The following is a 24,441-nucleotide window of genomic DNA, read 5'->3' as shown; positions in this document are numbered from 1 at the left end:
TGTTACATCAAACATCATTAGGTATTTTACAGTCAACAATGTGTGGAAAGTTTGAGAAGTCAGCAGGAGGTTTATCATTTATTAGGCATTTTACTGATATAAACTAAAGGTACCAAGAGACAGTAAAGAATGAGAGTGTCATTTACAGTCAGATTGGGAACACTCCTGTGTGGGCACCTGCATAACCTTATCAGATCCTACCTGGATAAGCCTTCTCATTGGGCCAGGATGATTTTTATGGCCATTTGCTCACCTTTCCTCCTTCACCAGCGTGAACTTTCCAAAAAGTCATAGTTCTGTGGCTGGGATGTGCATACATAGCCAGCTGCTGTGTAATATCTGTAGGCAGCTTAAATAAACCTGTCAGGAGACCCCTTTCTGATGTTAATGGCCAGGCTGTTTGGATGACACACTGATTTTAACATTCTCTTCATAATCTAGCACCAAGGTCTCTGTGAATGCCGCTCAAGCTGGGGAAACCAAACTCCCAGTCACCAGGGAGAAAGGTGCAGGCTGCCAAAAATGTGCTCATCCGGAGTGATGCATTTATGAAATCAAAGCACAGCACTCTCGTCCAGCCAACCTAGTGATTTTCTTCACTGACCCAGAACATCATATTGGTAGTGGTGCATTGAAAATAAAATTCTGGACCAAAACCAAAATTTTAGTATGCAATTGGCCGAATTGAACTCGATGGGGGGACGTTTTTGCATTGAACTCGATGGGGGGACGTTTTTGCATTGAACTCGATGGGGGGACGTTTTTGCATTGAACTCGATGGGGGGACGTTTTTGCATTGAACTCGATGGGGGGACGTTTTTGCATTGAACTCGATGGGGGGACGTTTTTGCATTGAACTCGATGGGGGGACGTTTTTGCATTGAACTCGATGGGGGGACGTTTTTGCATTAAAGCTAATGAAAGTGATTTTGCTTTTAAGTCAATAGGACACAGCATGCCATTATTGGCACCACACTGATATCCCTATTCTCAGCCATTAAATATTGGTGCATAACTACATATTGAAGATTAAGAAAGTCAGGGAAAAGCAACCGATCTTTATCTGCACATTTGTTCAGGGTTCCTGGCTCAGCCTCTATGTTACTCAAGACAGGGATGCCACACCTGATCTAGTCACTACAGGATAAAAACTGAAAGCGTTATCTATATAAGAGGCTTTATACTTGCCTTTTACATGTGCCAAAAGGTTTTTGCATTTCTGTTCATTCAGTCCAAGCACAGCTCTGTCTGGCAAGGCAGAAGACCTTCCACAACTAAGCAAATGTACAGGCCTTGCACCTCCCATAGCCAGAGACTGAACAGCAAAGGAGAAGCAGCAGACTAATGAGTTTAACCTCCTGTCTCTCTGCTCTCCCCTTTCAGCACATTCCTTTTGGGGACTGCAGCATAACCGATTGGCAATATATGCTGCTGCTTCCTCTTCTAGGAGATCTGCTTTACAGAGACCGGCATTAGGTCAATTTAAGGTTTAAAAAAAAAAAAAAATATTCAATGTTTTGTTAACTTAGTTTTATTATTTGTGCCTTTTACACCTGCCTGTAGCTCAGGAGTCTAATGCCCAGTACACACAATGAGATTATCAGACGAATGATGGTCCAGTTTTTTTTGCATGCTAATCTCAGATCGAACCTGAAGAGTTTACCAAAGTCACAAAAAAAAATTGTGCATGTCCGATCGGATAATATCGGATGACTTGTCATGATCGGTTGAATGTGGTTCAGCAGTCAACATGTTATTGGAATCCCCTAAGTTCTGGGATTTCCCCATCAATCGGCTCTTGAAAGTTCTGTACTAATGACCCAATTAAGGTGCGATAGTTTCAAAAGCGGTATTTTCGTACGATTTTCTGATGTTGTGTACGGGGCTCAAGAGCAAGGCTATCAAGGTCTAGCATATACGGAAAATGCTGCAACTTGCGAGATGCCATAAAAGAACTCCTCACCTTGGTTTGTTTTGGATTTGTTCGGAGCCTTTCTTGGTGGTTTCCCTGGTGTAGCCGTGGGAGGTGACTGGAACAGCTTGTCTTCCATTTTGGCCTCCTTTACATACTGGCAGGACTTCCCAAGCAATACAATACTGTTCAAGACTTTCAACGTTATCAGCCTAGTCAAAGATAAAAGTAATTAAAGGGATTGTAAAAGTATTTTTTTTATTTTTTTAAAATAACAAACATGTTATACTTACCTCCACTGTGCAGCTCGTTTTGCACAGAGTGGCCCCAAACCTGCTCTTCTGGGGTCCTCAACGGCTGTCTCTGCTTCCTCCCGCAGGTACTTCTCACGTTCATGTGAACTCCCTCGCATGGTGAGAAGCACCTGCAGGCGCGCTCCCGTGATACAGCCGGCAGCTATAGGCGCTCGCTGTATCACACGCCCCCCCCGGCACGTTGCATCATTGGATGTGATTGACAGCAGCGCGAGCCAATGGCTGTGCTGCTTTCAATCCATCCACTCCAGCCAATCAGCGGCCAGGCTGAGTGGCGAAGAGGATGTCAGGGGTGAGCGCGGGACTTTTGAGGGGTCAGGTGGGGGGGGGGGGGGGGGGGGGGGGTTGCTGGGGGCGCCGGCACTGTCAGATTTTTCACCTTAATGCATAGAGGTGAAAAAATATTTACCTTTACAACCCCTTTAAGTACAGTGTTACAGAAGTACCTTACTGTGAGGGTGTAAAGTGTTTTCTCAACCCCAAGTCTATACAATGACTCTCTTGTAAGGCAGGGCATGGTGCAAATTTCTTTCCTGCAACCACACAGGAAATGCAAGACATTTGCATGATTTACCCCCCCCCCCCCCATCAACACAGACAGTGCTGACATTGTCCTCTCCCACTATTTATACCGTTACATGACCATATCCACTGTCACTACCGAATAAATCCAAATAGTGGCAGTGGGCCCCTCTGAAAGAAATAAGTCCTTATGTCACTCCTCAGAGTCTACAAGGCCGAAGCTGTAGCTAACATATAGTCAGAAAAAAAGAAAGACAGGAGACTTTTCCCCTGCTGTTGTGTCCCGCTTTTAACTTGCGTACCAACACCAGGAAAAAAGAAAAGTAGCTACCTTAGGTTTCAGTGAACACATAGGACATTTGATTAATATCAAAAATATTTCCTTCTATACATAAAACAATAAACCTTGATTGAATTGCATCAATCGATCCTAGATGTTCACACAACATTAACCAAAGATGACCCAAAGATCATCCTTATCTGCACAGTTCATACACCCTGACTTTCAACAAACAAAACCAGACATACTCATACATACAACAATAAAACAGATAGAGATCCCCTGCCCCTCTCCCAGCCCTGGGGCAGGGGAAGCCGCCCCCGCCAGAAGACAGCGATCAGCCCTCAAAATTTGCGAGTGCAAATAAGCTGAGGGTGAGTGTGGACCGCATCGGAGGGGGGCAGGAGAAATTGAACAGGAGCCGATTCTCCTCCCAACCTCTGCCCCTGTCATTTTCTTAGCAGGGCCTGGCATACAGCAGGAGTCAGAAATGAACTAGATGAGGTGGGGCGGGAGCTGCCAAAGTTAACTTTTCCTAATAAGCTAGTGATTGGTTGCTAGGCAGTCCAAGCAACCAATCACCAGCTTGTTAATAGGAGACGTTAACTTTGGCAGCCCTGTCCGGTGCTGTGCTCCGCTGTAAGTCTCTCTGCATCCTAAATTAGCGAATGTGCCATTCATTGGTTTTTGGGTTTTTTAATGCTATATTTAATATAGCATTCAAATATTTACTTAACAAGGCAGTAATGTTGTGTTCAGTGACTATCATATTTTAATCTTTTATTTATCACAGTCAGATCAATGAAATATGCTTTATGTTAATAATGTTGAAGTTAAAATTTATTTTTGTAACTTAATTCTGCACAAAACATTTAACAGTGTAATTTCATGAGTTAATTTATGAGGGTGTGTTTAAGGGCGGGGCCACTGGTGGCGAGTAGCTCTTAACCAGCTCGGCTCCAGAACAGTTTTTTTTCTTGGTCGCATAAATGTAAAAATCCAAATTTTTGGCAATAAAAATGCATAAATCCCTAGAACATTATATATTTTCTGAAAGCAGAGGCCCTGTAGAATAAAAAGGCGATAGCTGCAAATTTTTGTTTCACTTTAGATTTCACTTTTTTATTAAATACAAATTTTCTGGAAAAAATATAATAAAATAAATTTTAGTGCAAAACCAGACCATAAAACATGAATTTTTGGTAAAAAAAAAAAATAGCAGGTTGCAACGAGTAAAGAGATACCCAACAATCCATGTTTTTAAATTGTGTGTGCCCGTCACCACTGGTGATGCTTTAAAAGCATTTACAGCTCAATTTAGAATTAACTAGGAGCTAAGAATTATTTTTCTCACTCTGACATTCATGGCGATATGTCCCGTGTGGTGCGACTGGTTTACATGCACGTACGCACCCTGGGGTTGCGTTTTTATTTTAATATATTTTATTGTCATTTTATTTTATTTACTTTTATTTTTTTTATGTGATTGCTATCACAAGGGGTTAATAAACCCCTATGCGATAGCATTAGGCAGGTACTCTTTTTGGAGACATTAAGGGACCAATAGGCCCAAATGTCTCCTCTGCTCTTCACACCATCTAACCAAGCACAGATGTGTAGACGTGTCTCCTGGCTATACTGGCCAGGAAATTGTGCATATGAAACCCCCGGAAGTGGCACCACTTCTGGATTCATTGTTTGCAAGTGAGATCGAGGCATGGATTTTCCCTCGGTCTCACTGCAGTCTCCCCCCAGTAAGTAAGCAGGGGACAGTTCTGCAACCACGGGAGGGGGCACAACGCGGCCGAGTGTGTATAAAAGTGGTCGGCAGCTATGGAAGTGCCGCATCACTTTCACTTTAAAGCCGGTCGACGGCTCTACAAAACTAGTGCAAGCCATCCGCTTGTGATCAAAAGGTTCACTCTTTGAATGTACATATTATGCCCAAAGAGCCGTTACTAAAGGCAATTTTTTTTTTAACTAAAATAACAAACATGCTATACTTGCCTGCTCTGTGCAGTGGCATTGTTGAGAGCGGCCCAGATCCTCCTCTCTTCTCGGGTCCCTGGCGGCGATCTCAGCTCCTCCTTCTTGGGACTACCATAGCCAGCCACTGTGTGGCTACGGAGCCACGCTCCATAGACTTACACAGGGGGAGTTACGCCAGCCCCCCAGTTCCTCCTCACTGCATTTGTTCAACAGCAGCAAGAGCCAATGGCTCCTGCTTCTGCTTGAATGTTGTCTAAAGGGACACTCCATCTGCCTCAGACTTTGTCATTGGTGCACCATGACAACCGGGTCCAGCCCTCCCCAGTAATCTGTCGACCAGATCGGTGATGTGCTGAACCTGAGTGCCCGGTAGACAGCATACAGTTTGGTGCTTCAGGACTTTGTCACAGTAACTATGATGCTACACATGTGATCTGTTATGACACCAACCATTGGATGGTTTGACAGTTTGCCATGTTGAGAGCACAACCAATGGGAGTGTTACATTTCTGGCACATGCCGGAAATTAAAACTGTTTTATGGATGGGTTTACTTCCGTTTTAAGAGAGGGAAGGGAACATTTCTAGAACTAGATAGGCTTAGTTGGAAATCCAATTTAATGGAAACCTATAAAAATTATGCAAATGTCAAAGTCTGACAATAAAAACAAAAAACATTTATAACTTCCTCTTCAAAAGAGGGGAAACAGGAAGACCTTGGTCATGAAGGTGTTAAATTCAGCTTGGCTGGCAATCTACAGCGCAATAAACAGAGTTCACCTACCCACATACCAGAGTCTAATCAGAATCTTATCTGGAACACGAGGATACATTAAAAACATAAGCAGCATAAATTTGCAAATATGAGTAATTCATCCTCCAGTTTCAAGGCTCTTCTGCAAGTTTCTCTGCAAGTGCCAGACACTGCAATAAATTCACTATGCAAATCTGTCTGCACATTGCCAGAGGAGTTTGTTTGACTGAATAAAACCACACACACCTAATGCGTTTCATTTGCGAAGGCATATTAGGCAACAAACACTTCAGGAAAGAAAGTTAATCGAAGATAGCAAAACCGTTTTTACGACTTTATAGGGGAGCTTCACCCAAAAGGGGAAGCTCCGCTTGTCTGCCTCCTCCTGCCCTCTGCTGACACATTTGGCACCTTTTGGAGGCGGTTACCTGGTTTTGACAGCCATCCGCTTCCTAGTTCTGGCTCGGTTCTCCGTAGTAAATATCAGCCAGTCGTCCTGCCCTCCTTCCCTTGCAGCCTGCTGGGACATTTCACAGGTCCCAGGAGATTGCAGCCCATTCACAAAGCACAGAATGCTGTAGGAAACTGACTGGGAAGCCACAAGTCAGGATGGCAGCACCAGATAGCGGAATCATCTCGGGCAAGAATATCGTGGCTAGACAGATACGTGCCCTAATATTAAGTCAGCAGCTACAGTATTTATAGCTGCTTTTATTTTTTTGGGAGAGGGGAGTGGGAGCCTGGAGCTCCTCTTTAAAATTAAGTACATCAGGAACAAAATAACTTTTTGGTAATAATACAATTTAAAGCGGTTCTGCACACATTTTAATAACATATTGCCATTCTGGTTGCCATCGTTCGTACATTTCCTAATGCCCCCTTTTTTTTTTTTTTTTTTTATTTAGCCTACCTTTCGTTATTTTCAAAGTTTTCATCCCCTGCGGCGATGGGTGGTCTTTATGCGGGGATCAGCATCACTTCCTGCTGAACCCAGCACCGTCTCCTGGAATCTCGTCCAAGTAATCCCAGGAGACATTGCGGCTAATACAGGCGAAATCTCGCGAAATTTCGAGGACGTCCTGACAACATTCAGGAATTACACCGCTCTGCTCTGTAGCTACAGAGCATGTGCGAGAACCGGCAAAGCATGCTGGTTAGGAAGGAAGGAGGAAGTATTGCTTGTGGGCTTCACATGCCCACAACAAAAATTACATTGGCCGATCATAACGAATATAAATGAACATTTTGCGCAAAAACGGACATGCTTCTGTCAGAAAACAAAGAAAAGTAAGCGTTTTTATGTAAAAACATAAATTTTAAAGCGTAACCAGAAAAAAAAAATTATTTCAGCAGTGCAGAACCGCTTTAATTGCTTGCCTACCAGCCTCCGTCATTATACTGCGGCAGATCGGCACGATCCCACGAGCCGTCGTAGCTATACGTCGGCTCCTTTAAGCAGGCTATCAGGCGCTATCTGACTGAGACATTATGGCAGACACATGACATTTTTAGGACGACTGACAACTATATTGCGATCAGTGCTATAAAAATGCTCTGGTTACTGTATAAATGTTGCTGGCGCATGCTGACTACACTGTGGGGGTGCTGATGCTCGTGGCCGACAGTTGCGATGGCCGCTGGCCATGAGCGTTCGTGGGCACGAGAGGCAGAATGGGGACGTGTGTGTGTGTGTAAACACACAAATCCCTGTTCTGTGAGGAGAGACAGATTGTGAGTTCCTAATAGCTAGGAACTACGACCTGTCCGTCCCCTCCCCCTACAGTTAGAACACACAGTCAGGGAACATGGTTAACCCCTTGATCTCCCCCTAGTGTTAATCCCTTCCCTGCCAGTCACATTTATACAGTAAAATCGGTGCATTTTTATGGCACTGAACGCTGTATAATTGTCAATGGTTCCAAAAACTTGTCAAAAGTGTCCGCCATAATGTCGCAATCTCGTAAAAAAAAAAAAAAGATTTAAAAAAATAAATAAATCGCAGCTCGCCAGCATCACTAGAAAAAAAAAATGCCATAAATCTATCCCCTATTTTGTAGACACTAACTTTTGCGCATATTGCGATTTTTTTTTAACCTAAAATATGAAGAATACATATTGGCGTAAACTGAGGAAAAAACATGTGCTTTTTTTAAAAAAAATGGGGATATTCTAGCAAAAAGTAAAAAAATAAAAATAAAAAAAAATAAAAAAAAATAGTTTTTATCAAGATTGTCGCTCTTTTTTGTTTATAGTGCAAAAAATAAAAATGATCAAATACCGCCAAAAGAAAGCTCTATTTGTGTGAAAAAAGAACATTTTGTTTGGGTACAACGCCGCACGACCGCGCAATTGTCAGTTAAAGTGACACAGTGCCGAATGTAAAAAAAAATGCTCTGGTCGTTGAGTAGCCAAATCTTCCGGGGGGGCTGAAGTGGTTAATACAACGCTGCATTCCTTTAAAAAAGAAAAACAAACAAAAACACACACACACACTACTTCATCACATTAAAGAACTAAAAATCGATTAGCTTTCTATCTTTTCATTTAAAACAAGGAATTAGGACTTGCAGCCTGTATCGCGAAGCCCATCTTGCATCTGAAATTAGCACATCCAAGGATAAAGACAAAGTATAGGCCAACTTACAGCACAGTATTTACACCCTCACTGACCATTTGGTCACTTCTCTGTTTAATATACTCCTTACAAGGTCACTAAAGTTTTGTCTGACAGCCTTCTGTAGGCATGGTTAATGCATGGGCTTTCCCATGTGAGAATAATCAAAATGTGGAATTTTTTAAGCAACACTGATGAGTGCTTTAACCAGACCTATATCCAAGACTTTATTTTGACAGTTCCTTAGTCCACATTATGATGCTTGTTTGGATCTATTCTCAAATGATAGGCCTTTTCAAACCCAAGGTAACTTAAATTTTGAAACTTTTAAAGCCAAGAATTTGCGTCACATTTTAATTTACAGGAACAGGGTGAAAGCAAAAAACTGTTTATGTGCAAGTTAAACTATGTAGACATTTTTCCACATTCACGTGAGCCAATATTTTGAATAACTGCAATAAAAATTTAAATGATGAAAACACAAAATAGAAAGCAGATAAAGAATTTCAATAGTCAACAGTGTAAGATTGTAAGTGTAAGGCCGCGTACACACTGGCGGATTGTCTGCCCAACTTAGTCCGCTGAACCGTGTTTCAGCGGACAATCCGCACGTGTGTGGGCTTCAGCGGACTTTTTCAGCGGACTTTTTCAGCGGACAGTCTGGCGGACTAAGTCTTTCGGAATTTCCGTAATTTTGTCCGTCCAAACTTGGTTTCAGTGGACAGTCCGCTCGTGTGTAGGCAAGTTGGACGGACTAAGTATGGCGCATGCTCAGAAAGGATTAACACGGCCGAAGGTTGCATTGCAGTGTATTGGACGTCGTTTTTCTAGTCCCGTCGTACGTGCTGTACACGTCATCGCGCAAGCTTTCAGCGGACTGTCTGTTCATCGTGTGTGGTCAAGTCCGTTCATTCAAATGTTGGATGGACTGTCTGTCGGATTGTCTGACGAACTTAGTTGGGCAGACAATCCGCCCGTGTGTACGCGGCCTTAGTCAGCCACAAAGCATTCACATTATAAAACAAGGTTTATCTAAAGTTTAATGAAAACCCACTGAGACAGTTTCTGTGATGTAATGGCACTAGGAAATGCATTAACAAAATGCAATATTTCAGAAATTTTGCATGAAGTACTAAAGAACTGATAGAAAACCTCAGTGTTTGCCCACATTCTGTGGCCTAGGCACTATGTTAAGAGTAAATGACAACTGACCTGTTCTTTTTTCCCCCTAGTTAAATTTTACTATCAGTGCACTATCTTTAGCTGCCCCACCCTGCCTAGTGCTTTTAACCTCCCTGGCGGTATGATTCATTCTGGTTTTAGGTGCGGAAAGCGGTACAATTATTTGACGTTTTATATTGTAGGCCTGTAATTCTTAGGAATAACTCTCTTAAATCTGTTCAAACCAGAGTCTAGCAGACATCCCGGGTATGATAAAGTTTATAATATAATAAATGAGAATAAAAATTATTCAATAATGTAAAAAAATCCTAAAACACTGAAAAAGGGACACTTTGGTTGCTATGGACAATCTCCAAATTCCAGGCAGAAAAAACTATTTATAATATAAAAGTGCATGCAGGGCACTGCACAGACCACTAGGGACAAAGGGGGTGTGTAATGTTTTTATACAGTACTGTAATCTGTAAGATTACAGTGCTGTGTGTGTTTTGTCTTAACTTTTTTGAATTTGGCGGCGTTCTCCGCTCCCGTGTGCCGTAACGTCGCAGGGAATGGAGCTCGGCGGCATTCAGCACTGTGAATCGAGCGGAGGACAGCTCAATCACACAGTGCGGAGGACATCGCTGGATCCAGGGGACAAGGTAAGTAACTCTCCCTGTGTCCTCCCTGCATCCAGCGATGCGATCCCGAGTCTGGCTCGGGGTTACTGCTCCTGTTAGTAAAATCCCAACCCAAGCCAGACTCGGGATTACCGCCAGGGAGGTTAATAGGTCATACTTACCAGAATCATCATCTTTGCTGTGCAACCAGCATGGCACAACAACTTTACTTCAAAAAGCTTCCCAGTCATGCAATCCCCAAAACGCGGTAATCCTACCCACAAGCCTGTTAACATATTACTGGACCTTTCGCTATTTGGTAGTCAACAGCAAAAATTTCAGTGGGGCCACGGTTTAGGTAAACATAGCTCAAAAACATTATGAGACTCAGGCAGTTCAGGACAGTGCATTAAACCAGTTAAACAACTATATCTACTTGCAGAGTATGATGAAATGCTTACCCAAAGTAAAAGAGCACCACGCAAGCATATGCCAGGACACCTTGTACCTTCACTGAGCTAGTAACCACTCGGATTAACTGGAAAAAAAAAAAATATATATTTTTAGTGCACATACAAAATCTAATTATCAACCAGCAATAAAAGTTATCAAAACTACAGTGTGGCTACATATAAGCACGTCTGCCTTATAGCACCTGGGTTCCCAAAATCTAGGTTGTATGTTCTTCCTGTGTTTGTGTGGATGTTTCTGGGTACTAGGATTTTTAGGAACGTACTGAAAGACATAATAGCATCTGACCTATCAACCCTTGTCTACATACCTTTATGTCCATACTATGTCCATAGTAGTAACATTAGACTGCGAGCTCCTCTGAAGCAGGGACGAATACGTATGGTTCAGTGCACTCTAATCAGCTATGTTGACTCTTTATAAAGTAATCAATAAGTAATGGCATGTCGGAGAAAATTACGGGACAAGTATGTACAGAATGACTGTTCCATTCGTTTTTTATATGTTTAGGAAGCACATAAAAGGAAGACAACAAACGCAAGTAATTCAAAATTGTCTCTCTCCATACTTTGTTTTCTTTAAGAAGGCAAAAAGCAATAAGAGTGCAGTAATCCAGAGAAGACCATTAGAAATCATCTTTCACTGACCTTGATAATCTAAAATGGGATTAAGGGCTATGTTATCAGTGTCTTTTTGAATAAGGTTCAGGATCCCCCCTTCAAACAGAAAGTGTGCTTGCATCCTAATGAATGTAGTCCAAGGCCTGATTTAATATTTATATATGTTTAGGTTCTAATTATTGCAGCAGAAGCTAATTACGTGTCTAATATAATTAAATGTACAGGCAATTTAGACACAAATTAATGCCCAATCTACTTATTAGCGTGTGATTTGCCACAGGCGGTAACAAAACTCTAGAGTTCTAACCAATGAAACCTTACACAAGTCTGCCTGAGTGATTGTACTCCCATTTTCTCATTTCAGACCTGTTACATCTCATGTTTTCTTTTGCTTGTGGCATGTTAAATTTAATTCATATGCATGCTAATGATTGCTGTCTGGTCTCTGTACAACACACCAGTCTAACACATTAATACTTACAAGCACTGCAAGAGGGAGAGGAATAAAGCCCATACGCCTGGAGACAGAATCACTATAGTCGGTGTAAGCCTGGAACAAAATAAAGAGGAGGAAGTCTGAATGGTGTAACCTTGTGAAGTTTATATATTCGTTATTTCAAGTGACACAGAGTGGAAATACATGTGAATGATGATGAATTTCTCACTTATGTTAAAATACGTAAAATGTATAAACTTTTCCTGATTTCTTGGATACATCAATAAAGTAGGCTGAAATCAAACTCACTCCGATTTCTTTAAGCCAATAAAAATTCAAGTATCGTCTAAAAATTATGAAAGAGAAAATGTACAGGGAATAAAGATTTTAAAGAGGACATAAACCTTAAATATTTTTCTTAATAATCCCATGTTGTGGTGACGTAGAACTATAGGCAAAATTTCCCCCCCCGTTTTGGGTAGAGTAAGGCAGGCAGTAAGAGGAAATTCCCGCAAATTCAGGGAATCCCTTGGCTCTCCAGAACTGGAAAAAAAGCTCTCCACCTACTGGAAAATGTCCCCTCTATTACTTTTCTGGGGACAATACAACCTAAAATCTGGGATTTTCTTTTACCTTGACTTTCAATGATAATGGTAAACAAGACAAATAGAGTGGACGAATCTCCCTAAAGGGGGCACACAGCTTTAAAACAAAATAGGTGTTCTAATCCATCTCCATTCTGTCCATACCTTAAAAAAAAAAAAAAAAAAAAAAGGTCTTGCCTTAAGGCCCCTTTCACACTGGGGCAGTGGGTGCGTCGGCGGTAAAGCGGCACTATTTTTAGCGGCGATTTACCGTCAATTTCATGGTGCTATGTGGCTGCTAGCGGGGCGCTTTTACCCCCCGCTAGTGGCTGAGAAAGGGTTAAAACCACCCGCAAAGCGCTGCTGCTGCAGCATATATCGGCAGCAAAGCGCTGCGGGTGGTTTTAATCCTTTCTCGACCACTAGCCAAGAAAGGGTTAAAACCCTTTCTCAGCCACTTCAATGGGCAGGAGAGGTGGGGGAGCAGTATACACACACGCCACTCCTTTACTGCTCCAAAGATGCTGCTATCAGCACTTTTTTTTTAGCGTCCTGCCAGTGCACCACTCCAGTGTGAAAGCTCCCGGACTTTCACATTGGAGACACAGGAGCAGCTCTTTAAGGGTGCTTTGCAGGTGCTATTTTTAGCGCTGTATCAGCTACAAAGAGCCCCAGTGTGAAAGGGGCCTTACACACTGAGGGAGTTTTGCAGGCACTATAGTGTTAAAAATAGCGCCTGCAAAACGCCCTAAAACAGCTGCTCAATGCACTCCAGTGGGCAAATAGCACCACTAAAACTACAGTAAAGTGGCTCTATAAATAGCGCCACTTTACCACTGATGCCCTAGGCGGCATAGTGTGAAAGCTCTCCAAGTTATACTTTAGATTTAAAAATGTCATTTAACATTTCTAATACCCATTTCTAATAACTCCTGTTTCAGGCTCAGTGGCTAAAGGTTCCTATTGTAACTGCACCATGGGGGTTACCTGGTTACGGTCACCCAGAAGTGTTTTTTTTTTGGCAAAGCCACCAACATGCTGCCCCTGGTTAACCAGAACAGATTTGTGGATTCTCCATATATTTGCTATCTGTATAGCAGCTAGGAAGTCTGCATGTTAGTAAGCAGCTTCTGAGATCCACTTCATAGGCAGCAATAAAGAGTTGTTTTCAGTCTGAACATACAATTAAGAGTTTCATAGGGATTTAAGGAGCAGCAAAGTGCACTCTATGTACAACACTACGTAACAAGCAGCACAGTATATAAAATGGGAAAATACAACTGGCACCATGAACATGTATAAATTACATTACCTTTTAAGATCCACAGCCTTTTCTTATGTATGTAAAATCAAAATTTATAAATTAATCTAATAGGCTAATTTATAGTCTAAAGCAGCCATTCTGAACCTTTTTACTTCAGGGGAACCCTTTAAATAATTATCAAGTCTTGTGGGAATCCCTGCTCAAAGTAATTCATTGATTGATTCATTGAAAATGCCCCTTGCATTGGTGGCCATTGGGAAAAATGCCCCTTGCATTGGTGGCCATTGGGAAAAATGCCCCTTGCATTGGTGGCCATTGGGAAAAATGCCCCTTGCATTGGTGGCCATTGGGAAAAATGCCCCTTGCATTGGTGGCCATTGGGAAAAATGCCCCTTGCATTGGTGGCCATTGGGAAAAATGCCCCTTGCATTGGTGGCCATTGGGAAAAATTGCACAGCTAAAAAGATCATTTGTGTCATGGCGTTGGCTCTGCAAAGGGGTGTTGGCCCTAAAAATATTTAGGTACCATAAGATGGCAGGTCAGCCATAGCTCAAGGAACCCCTAGCAACCTCTTGTGGATTCCTGGTGGAGAATGGCTGGTCTAAAGAGTCAATATTTCTATTCTATATATTTATAGGATTCAAAACAAGATTTCAGTTATCACTATAACCTAAGCAATCTTGAACCCACAGCCTATCTTACCCCATGAAACTTGGTGCTCTTAATTGCCCTGAGGGAGGTCAGCTTGGGGCCATTTTTCTTAATCAGGAGGTGCCTACACACTAAAATTGTAATGCCTAGACATCAGTCACATTCTTTAAAATACCTACAGAGCATAATCTGTGTAAACTGAGCATGGACGCTCATGTTGGCATACATGAGTATTCTTTCTGCACACCCTATTCTGCTCTGTTGGTAAGGGATTGAAGAATATAGAAAACAGAGCACCCTGCATCTCACAGGCTGTAGGTAGACAAGTAATCTGACAGGGACTAAAGTGAAAGAAGGCTTATTGAATGGGCTGATATTCCGTATATGAATAGATTTGGACTGGAATGTAACGGTTTTGAACAATGATTATGTGTTCTATATAAAAAGAGGATGACTACCACCCACTAAAAGAGTAACAAGTTAATATATTTTGCTTTAACAGACATTTCCAGCACTTACGTTTTTCTGGCGGCTGCTCACAAGTTCAAAGGCAAGACTGGCTCTGTATTCACTGTACACCTTCAGGAAACATACGCATGGCAAGTCATTAAAAAGGGCCATTTTCAGGCCTGTAACTTACACAAAACAGAAGCTTTGATCTAGATGGCTTCAAGACCACTCCAGAAACCACAGTACCATGCTTAAAATGTAGCACATCAATGCTTCTGCCACGTAAATTTAAAGTGTTTGTTAAGCCTTTTTTTTTTATATATATAAAAACTGCCAGCTGCTCTATTCGAGGCTGGTATACAACCCTGTGTAAATCCTTTCTAAAAAACGAGCAGTGTAAATAGCTATTTAGAGCAGTCTTCAGGCCGGTCATGCAACTTGCGGACACTTTTCCGCTCAGATACATGGCTAATGCAGGAGGAATGGTGATCTGTCTCTGACGTCAGCCGGGGAGATAACGTGGCCACTCGGCTCCTCCCGAAGAAGCCCTGTCTCGGAGCTGTAAAGCAGCTGTGAGTCACATGACAGGCCTGAAGACAGCTCTAAATAGAACATTTACACTGCTAATTTTTAGAAAAGATTTACACAGTGTTGTATGCCAGCCGCTAATAGAGAGCCTGGCAGTGACAATTTTAGGTTTTTTATTTTCAATAATAGCGACGGGGACAGTGACAGAGAGGGTAGCGACAGGCAGGAAGGAGGGTGGCGAGAGCAGAGCAGGGCAGCATGTGATGGAGGGACACACTGACCATGGGGATCAGCGCTGAGTAGCCTTGATTATCGTGCTCAGTTTAGAGAAGCCATACAGGAAGTGGCAGATTCAGGGAGGTTTTTTTCACACTTTAGAGGAGGTAGATTACACAGCACAAGCACTGTGCTGTGTAATCTGCTTTAAAGGACCAGGATATGTATTTTTTATACTGAACTGATTTGTTGCAGTGGATTTACACAGAGCAGCCCAGATCCTCCTCTTCCCAGGGTCCCTCTTTTGTGATCCTAGCACCTCCCTCCTGTTCAGTGCCCCCACTGCAAGCAGCCTTCTATGGGGGGCACCCGAGTAGAGTCACAGCTCCCTGTGTCCATACAGACATGGAGCCACCCCCCCTCTCTCCTGATTGGCTAGCCGACTTTAAATGGCAGCAGCCAATAGCGCCACTGCTGTGTCTCAGCCAATCAGGAGAGAGAATTTCAGACGGCTGAGACACTTGTGGACATCACTGGACAGAGGGACCTCAGTTAAGCGTTGGGGGGTGGCTGCACACATAAGGATTTGTATCTTAATGCATTGAGTTAAAAAAAAGCCTTCTGCCTTTACAACCACGTTAAGCGTTTTTCCCCCAAAAAAAATATATAGCAAAAAAGTGCTGTACTACTCGTTAGTAACCAATTAGAAGTCAGCTTCTATTATTTCCAATTTCTTGAATAGCCGACATGACTGGCGTAGTTGCCAGACCAATATGGTTTTGTATGGCATGTGGTAGTGGTGAGGGGGGATTTTAAAACATCTTTGGTAGAGACTAAGACCGATATGACAGGCTAAAAAGCTATACTAAGTAATGTGTTATAGGGATTCAATAAAATGTTGCTGTTCTTTGCTCGAGTTTTCAGTTTAAAAAAAAACTTTAGTAATGGCCTAAAACATAACTAAGAGTAACTGTTACAACAGTCTGTCAGCATGCACATTTCTGTAGGGAATGATTGAGAACTGACTGTATTCTATCAGAAATTTACCTTCATTTCTTGTCAAAGAAAAAACAGGAAGGGGAGATATCTGCAAAGTGAGGGGCTATCCCCACAGACACCTGCAACCACTAAATGTGTCCCCATATAAAAGTGCAAAATTCAAAAAGAATATGTGATTGCGCTAACTAAAAAGACTGAAGCAATAATATGACATTAAGACCAGGAGAAGAATAAAACTTTTGTAAGGTAGACATAGGGGTAATGGTAGCAGTTAACCACTTAAGGACCAGCCTTGTTTTGGAATTTAGGTGTTTACATGTTTAAAACTGTTTTTTTTTGCTAGAAAATTACTTAGAAAAAAAAAACAATAACGTTTGGGGGTTCTAACACCCTAGAAAATAAAATGGCGGTCACTGCAACAATTTTTTTCACACCGTATTCGCACAGCGGTCTTACAAGCGCACTTTTTTGGGGGAAAATAAAAACTTTTTTTGAATAAAAAAAAATAAAAAACAGTAAAAGTTAGTCCAAATTTTATTTTACATTGTGAAAGAAAGTTACCCCAAGTAAATTGATACCCAACATGTCACGCTTCAAAATTGCGCCCGCTCATGGAATGGCAACAAACTTTTACCCTCAAAAATCTCCATAGGCGAGGTTTTAAAAATTCTACAGGTTGCAGGTTTTGCGTTACAGAGGAGGGCTAGAATTATTGCTCTTGCTCTACCAATCGCGGCGATACCTCACATGTGTGGTTTGACCACCGTTTTCACATGCAGGCGCTACTCACGAATGCATTGCTTCTGCGCAGGAGCTCGTCTGGACAGATCGCTTTAAAAAAAATATATATATTTTTTTCTTATTTTACTTAATTTTTTCACTGTTTAAAAAAAAATAAAATAAATCTGGATCACTTTTATTCCTATTACAAGGAATGTAAACATCCCTTGTTATAGAAAAAAGCATGATAGGACCTCTTAAATATGAGATCTGGGGTCAAAAAGTCCTCAAATCTCATATTTGGACTAAAATGCAATTAAAAAAAATAAATGTACATTTAAAAAAATTAACTTTCAAAAAATGTGCCTTTAAGAGCTATGGGCAGAAGCGATGTTTTGACGTCACTCCTGCCCTGCTATGGTATGGAGGCCCCTTTCACACTGGGGCGCTCAGCGTGGCAATGGTGAAGCGCTGCTATATTTAGCGGCGCTTTACTGTCATTTTCGTGGCACTGATCGGCTGCTAGCGGGCCAGTTTTAACCCCTGCTAGCTGCTGAAAAAGGGTTAAAACCACCCGCAAAGTTTTCAATGGGAAGGGGCGCTTTAGGAGCGGTAAATATACCGCTCCTACAGCGTTCCAAAGATGTGGCTTGCAGGACTTTTTTGACCGTCCTGCAAGTGCGCCGCTCCAGTATGAAAGCCCTCAGGGCTTTCACATTGGAGTGCTCTGAGCGGCTCTTTCAGGGCACTTTGCAGGCGCTATTTTTAGCACTTTAACACCTGCAAAGCGACTCAGACCTGGTTCACACTGAGGCAGCACGACTTGCAGCGCCTCAGGCAACCGGAATCCGACTTTAGCGGCAGCTTGCAAAATTACTTCTGTAAAGAAGTCAATGCAAGTCACCCCAAAAGTCGTACAGGAACCTTTTTCTAAGTCGGAGCGACTTGAGTTGCTCCGATTAGAACGGTTCCATTGCACAGAACGGGACTTGTCAGGCGGCTAAGTAGCCTGACGAGTCGCCCCTGTGTGAACCGGCTCTCAGTGTGAAAGGGGCCTCAGCCTCACTTGTCTCCATACCCAGGCACCGAGAGGACCCGATCGCCTCTGCCACTGCAGACAACTCCGGTAAGCAGAGGAGGGTGCGGGTGAAGGGTGGCACCTCTCCTGCCGCCAATAACTGTGATCTCGCGGCAAATATGCCGCAGAGATGCCCATCATTGTAAACACGACTGGCTCCTGAAAAGATGGATATCTCGTTTGTGGCAGCAGCTGCCGACATGTATGTACAGTGCCGGCGTATATGTACAGGAGCCGGTCGGCAAGTGGTTAAGATTTTTTAATATTAAACTTTGGAAAATTTTGATAATAGAAGAAACTGAATAATATATAAAGTCCGAGGTAAATACCACAATGATGTGAAACTAAGAGAGACGTCAAATGAACGTAAAGTTGAATAAGTCTCCCGATAGAGTTTGCTGAAGCGGTAATAAAAAAAAAAAAAAAAAAAGACCAACATCAATCCTAATTCCATAATAACTGCCATGTCATAACATTATTAGACAGTGCAATAACAGGTTAACTTTATTTTATTATGATTGAGGTTGGTCTAAATGTGATATTATTCAAGCTTCACAGTCTTTTTAGGCAGCGCAATCACATATTTTTGACTTTCAAACATTTTGCATGTCCCAGCATTGTCCATACCGGGGACAATGATCACCAGACCCAATGGAGGGAGCACAGACCGCAATAAAAGATTCAAACCCTTCCCCACTCCATCCAAAAAAAGGCGCAACAGTGGCAGTTGATAGAAAATCTCCTAAATTCCTGCTCATTTATTACTAATCAATGTTTTAATTAATGTCAATTAAAGAAATTATGATTTCTGATTTACAGTGGGGTTTTTTATGCAAGCATTATTCCAGTTACCGTATATACTCGAGTATAAGCCGAGATTTTCAGCCTCTTTTTTGAGGCTGAAAGTGCCCCCCTCGGCTTATACTCGAGTCATCGCTGTCTGCCCGCTCGATCAGCGTGTCGAGCAGACAGACAGCGGCCATTCTATAATTCAAAAGCCGCGCCTCCGGCTCCGCCTTCGCCTGTGATAGGCGGAACACTGAATTTCCCAGCAGCCTGTGTTCCGCCTATCACGGACATCGTATCATCCTCGTACTACGGACGAGGATGATACGATGTCCGTGATAGGCGGAACACAGGCTGCTGGGAAATTCAGTGTTCCGCCTATCACAGGCGAAGGCGGCGGCGCAGCTTTTGAATTTTACAATGGCCGCCGAGGCGCCGACGAAGAGGGCACGGGACGGAGGCAAGGCAAGGCACGGCACGGGACGGGACGGGACGGAGGCAAGGCACGGGACGGAGGCAAGGAGGCAAGGCACGGGACGGAGGCTCGGGACAAAGGCTCGGGACACAGGTAGGCTGGACACACACACACACACACACAGGGATGGATGGATGGATGGAGACACACACACACACACAGGGATGGATGGATGGATGGATGGACACACACACACACAGGGATGGATGGATGGATGGATGGACACACACACACACAGGGATGGATGGACGGACACACAGGGATGGACGGACACACAGGGATGGACGGACACACAGGGATGGACGGACACACAGGGATGGACGGACACACAGGGATGGACGGACACACACACAGGGATGGACAGACACACACACAGGGATGGACAGGCATGTCTCACCCTCGGCTTATACACGAGTCAATAAGTTTGCCAGTTTTTTTGGGGGTAAATTGGGGGCCTCGGCTTATATTCGGGTCGGCCTATACTCGAGTATATACGGTATGTTTATTGTGTATATTGGACACTTTAATAATCATTTTCTGCAGAGAACATCTGTGCTGAGGCAGACCTTCCATAAAATAGGACATCGCAGAACACCAAGTCACCAGGGAACTGGCTCGCTCAGCATCCGTCTGTGAAGATGAGAGGTCTCTAACAGGCCTGTGTTCATATTCATTCAGCGCTTTACAACAATCCTAAGAAACCTTCCGACCTTCACTAATAAGTGAAGGAAGAGATGGGAATAAAGCTCGAATCAGCTGAAACTACAATAAAATAAATAAGTTGATACAGCTTGTCTTTCAGTGACAAAGTCTGAAAACGATTTATAAAAAAAAAAAAAAAAAAAAAAAAAGAAGAAGAAGACTTTAATACAAAGATTCACACAGCTTTCACCCAGGATATACTTGTGAAATTTGTGACTCCTGGGTAAGTGCCCGTTCACACAGGGGCGACGCGACTTGCAGTGCGACTCACAGACGCGACCTGCACACGACTTCAGCGCCGACTTGCAAAACGACTTCTGTATAGAAGTCAATGCAAGTCGCCCCAAAAATAGTACAGGAACCTTTTTCTAAGTCGGAGCGACTTGAGTCGCTCCTATTAGAACGGTTCCATAGTACAGAACGGAGCGCGACTTGTCAGGGGGCTAAGTCGCCTGACAAGTCGCGGTAGTGTGAACGCACGGGCACTTATATGTTAAGTGACTATTTTGTGAAAACAATTATTAATTGACCCTAATGTGCAACATTTTAACACCTGTGACCTTATTAAATGTATTATACTATATTTATTACCGATTTCAAGACCTTGGGTAACAATAAAATGGAATTCCAGTCCATCTCCTCCCCCCATAACATAAGGGGGGGGGGGGGAGGAGGGTTCTGTAGTCCGGAAGGGGAGAATTTGGCAGAGCTAATACCACTGTGTCAAAGCTAGTGGACTGTCACCATGCGAATGTAGGCCCCAATAGGACACTGGCACAGGGTGTAAGAAACCGCCCAGTGTGTACCAGAGCACCCTACTAGGGCCCTCAGGTACACCTGGAGTGGTAACAACTGACAGCAGGCAGAAAGCGGATGGTCAAACAAGCAAAAAGTCAGGGCAAGTGGATGACAAGGACTTTAGAAAATCAGGCAGGGGCCATACATGGGTATCAAAACTGGGATCTTAGGAACTGGAGCCTAGGGACATATACTCAGGGAGCTCTTTCTAAAGGAAATTCACAGTTGCATTGAGCAGGTTAGCATACTTTTTCTGAACAAGGAAAACAAAGAACGTAGCTATATTTTATTCAATCATTTACATTAGAGCCAGGCAACTAGCATTTTCAGGAAAAGCAACAGCATTTAAAGGGAATCAGTCAGATTATAATTAGTCAAAGCTTCCTTCCTGTCGAAAGTGCATGATTCCAAACAGTCTTCTTCATTACTTGACAAATCAAGTCAATGGTCTGAGATAAGTATGTAGTTGGTAAAGCATGGGGATGCCTGACATTAAATGAACCAAATAGTAAAACAAAACATGGAAGACAGACGTTACCTTAAAGAAAAAAAAAAGTTGGCATTGGCAGCTTTTTTTTATTTTTTTTTAAGAACTTGTGAAGGAAGAGAATGTGTTGAATACGTACATCTGCAGTGATGTCGTTAAACTTGGTTATAAAGGCATGTTTCACGACGTCCACGGCAATCTCTGATGCAATTACCATACACACATCAGGAAACAACACCCAGAGGTGATCTGAAAAAACAAAAAACAGATATCGGTCTACAAGTTCTAACTTTGAAACAGTACAGATCAGTACATTTCACGAAAACCGGCTAATGAGAGATCAAAGCATCCAATCAGGCTTCTTATTCCAACCAATGGGATTGCGATATAAGGAAATCTGATTTTTTTGCTATTTGGTTATTGATTAATTTTGGACATTTTCTTATAATTTTTCTTTATAGAAGCACACAGCAGAAGCCATTAACCCCATCCCCCCTCCCTCATAAGCAGCAATAAAATCCTCATTTTAGTGGGTTTACACCTCCCTCTAAAGACTAGATCTCTGTCCTCAACTTTGAAGTTGCTGCAAATAACCCCTTTGTTGTTCCATATGTATATGTCTGTTGTATAAGAATCCTGTTCTTAAGGGTGCTTTCACGCTGGGGGCGGGTGTTGATGGCAAAAAGCTGCTAGTTTTAGCAGCACTTTACCATCGTTTAGCAGCGTTACTCAGCCGATAGCAGGACCCTTAACCCCCACTAGCAGCCGAATAAAAGGTTAAATGTACCCGTGTATCGCTGCTGCCAAAGCGACTAATTTCAATGGGCAGGATCGGTGAATATAACATTCCTCCACCACCCCAAAGATGCTGCTTGCAGGATTTTCTAATTTTATTTTTTAACGTTCTGCCAGCGCAGCGTCCCAGTGTAAAAGCGCTCCAGCAAGGGACGCTTTTTCAGGCGCTATTTTTTAGCCCAAAAGCACCTGAAAAACTCCTCAGTGTGAAAGGGGTCTAAAGAAGCACTCCACCAAGCACAGCTCAACTGACCAGCTAACACCATAGTTTGGTGCCTTTTCTGTGAAACAAATGACTGTATGGGGCTAGAACAGTCAAATGTGTAAGAATCCTTAATATTACCAGCCTGCCCACCTCCTATTTTTTTCACAGGTGCCACTGGAGGGTGCCTGGTGCTGATACACCATGCTTTGCACCAACAGTTAAAAGAGAAGTATGGAGTAAAAAAAATAAAAATAAAATAAAATAAAAGAAGAAAAGAAAAAACCTTATACTCACTTAGATAAATGCTGCATCTGTCCCCTGCCGCCTCTACAAGGAGAACTGAGCAATCAAACAGCGAAGCTCGCTCAGTTCTCCCCTCTGCTCCGTCCGGCTCTCTGCTCGGTCCCTGCAGCGCTCACTGGAGCACCGAGCTGTGGAGGGGGAGGGAGCGGCTGGCTCAAGCTTTCAGGGTTTCACTGAGAGGCTTAGCCAGCAGCTGGGTGTATCCTAATTTTATGTTTCCCCAGCCAGGACCGGCTGAGTGACATCAGCCGACAGTGGACTTTAGCCCGTTGTTGGTTAAAAATGGGTCAGAGGAATGCATAGAAGTAGGGTTAAAAAAAAATAAATAAAAAAAAATAAAGCATTGGCTCTACTTCTCCTTTAATGATATTAATCACAGTGTCAGTTATACAAGCTCAGCTAACATGTTAGCAGCTCACCTAGTTTCAAAAACCTGGGCAAAATGGTTACTAGGTTATATCAAAATGCATCTCACAGCTCCACCATTAGTGAGCTTAGGAAGTTTCCATAGTTTTTTCTTTAAACAATTTTAAGATGAGACACATGCTCTTCATCTGGGGTATTGAATTACATTTTACAGAGGTCCGAGCAGCCAAATTTTCTTCCAGCCCCCATACATCACAAATTCACCCCCCCCCCAAAAGCAATATGCTCCGCCCTCTTGACTCCCCTACAGCACTGCCCCCTCTCAAATCACAACCCGCCTCTTCACAGCCCCCCCCCCCCCCACTGCTCACCTTCAGAGGTCCCCAGAGCACTCCCCCCACCCCTTTACCCCCGCATGTAATGTACTCTGCCCTCTGGATATCCAGCCAGCCTTCCCCCTCCAGCACTGCCTCATCTCACATCACTCCCCACCTGTAGTTTTGCCCTTCACCCACTTTAGATTGAGCAGAGGTTGGGAGGCACGATGGTAAAATCCCGGGTGCGGGAAGCACAGCTCTGCATTGGGGCGTGGGTAAGTGCTGGTGCTTGGTACTAAGTGGACTTCGGGAGACGCGGCTCTTTATTGGACGGGAACAAGAGCTGCCAGCTGCTTTTTATATTAACCACCAATTTATTGGTGGCTAGGATCCTCGCCCCCAATCACTTGCTGGTTAATGTGAAAAGCAGCTGGCAGCTCTCAGTGCCATCCAATGCAGAGCTGTGCCTCCCGCACCCAGGATATTACTATCATGCCTCCTGACATGTAGAGAATGACAATGGCCGAGGCTGGGGAACAGAAGTGACTCCTAAATGATGCGACCGCGGGTCCGGATTAGACCGTGGCTCGGTTTGGATCTGGCCCACCAGTTAGTGATGCCTGCTCTATATCATATTTCCTGAACTATAGAGAGCAGGTAAAAAGCCAACAAACTGTTTTTTTTTTTTTTTTTAACGGAATTGTTCTACCAGCTGAATGCCTTTGTGCCAAGCATTGCTTGTCACACTATGAACATGCTTAGTTATGGTCACAATACACATTGACAATGGTTACTGAAGCTGTTTTCTAAATCCATCTATAGCAGTCAAGAGTTAGTGAGCAATGACAATCAGATATAACATACCCTAATTACCAAAAGTATTGGGACAACCGCCTTTACACGCAAATGAACTTTAATGCCATTATAGTCTAATGCCGCGTACATGCGATCTGAATTTCGGCCAGCAAAAGACCGATGAGAGCTTCTCATTGGAAAATGCAACCATGTGTAAGCTCCATTGGAA

At 43.0% G+C, this 24,441-nt stretch overlaps 1 protein-coding gene across 1 annotated transcript in view; it reads right to left on the bottom strand.

Moving 5' to 3' along the window:
* The window catches only part of TAPT1 (transmembrane anterior posterior transformation 1), a 125,328-nt gene that overhangs the window by 7,154 nt on the left and 93,733 nt on the right, over positions 1–24,441 (bottom strand). The window contains exons 9-13 of the mRNA XM_077477742.1: positions 21,571–21,680; positions 14,712–14,771; positions 11,738–11,806; positions 10,627–10,703; positions 1,964–2,124 (exon numbers count right to left, since the gene is read on the bottom strand). Coding sequence (XP_077333868.1) covers positions 1,964–2,124; positions 10,627–10,703; positions 11,738–11,806; positions 14,712–14,771; positions 21,571–21,680 — 477 coding nt within the window. The remainder of the gene's footprint in view (positions 1–1,963; positions 2,125–10,626; positions 10,704–11,737; positions 11,807–14,711; positions 14,772–21,570; positions 21,681–24,441) is intronic.

The sequence above is a fragment of the Lithobates pipiens genome, unplaced genomic scaffold, assembly GCF_037356315.1.
Source record: "Lithobates pipiens isolate NorthernLeopardFrog02 unplaced genomic scaffold, aLitPip1_a1.2 Scaffold_13, whole genome shotgun sequence".
In the NCBI taxonomy this organism is placed as follows: domain Eukaryota; kingdom Metazoa; phylum Chordata; class Amphibia; order Anura; family Ranidae; genus Lithobates; species Lithobates pipiens.
Note: the sequence above shows the minus strand (reverse complement) of the source record. Positions and strands in the feature narration are given on the sequence as shown.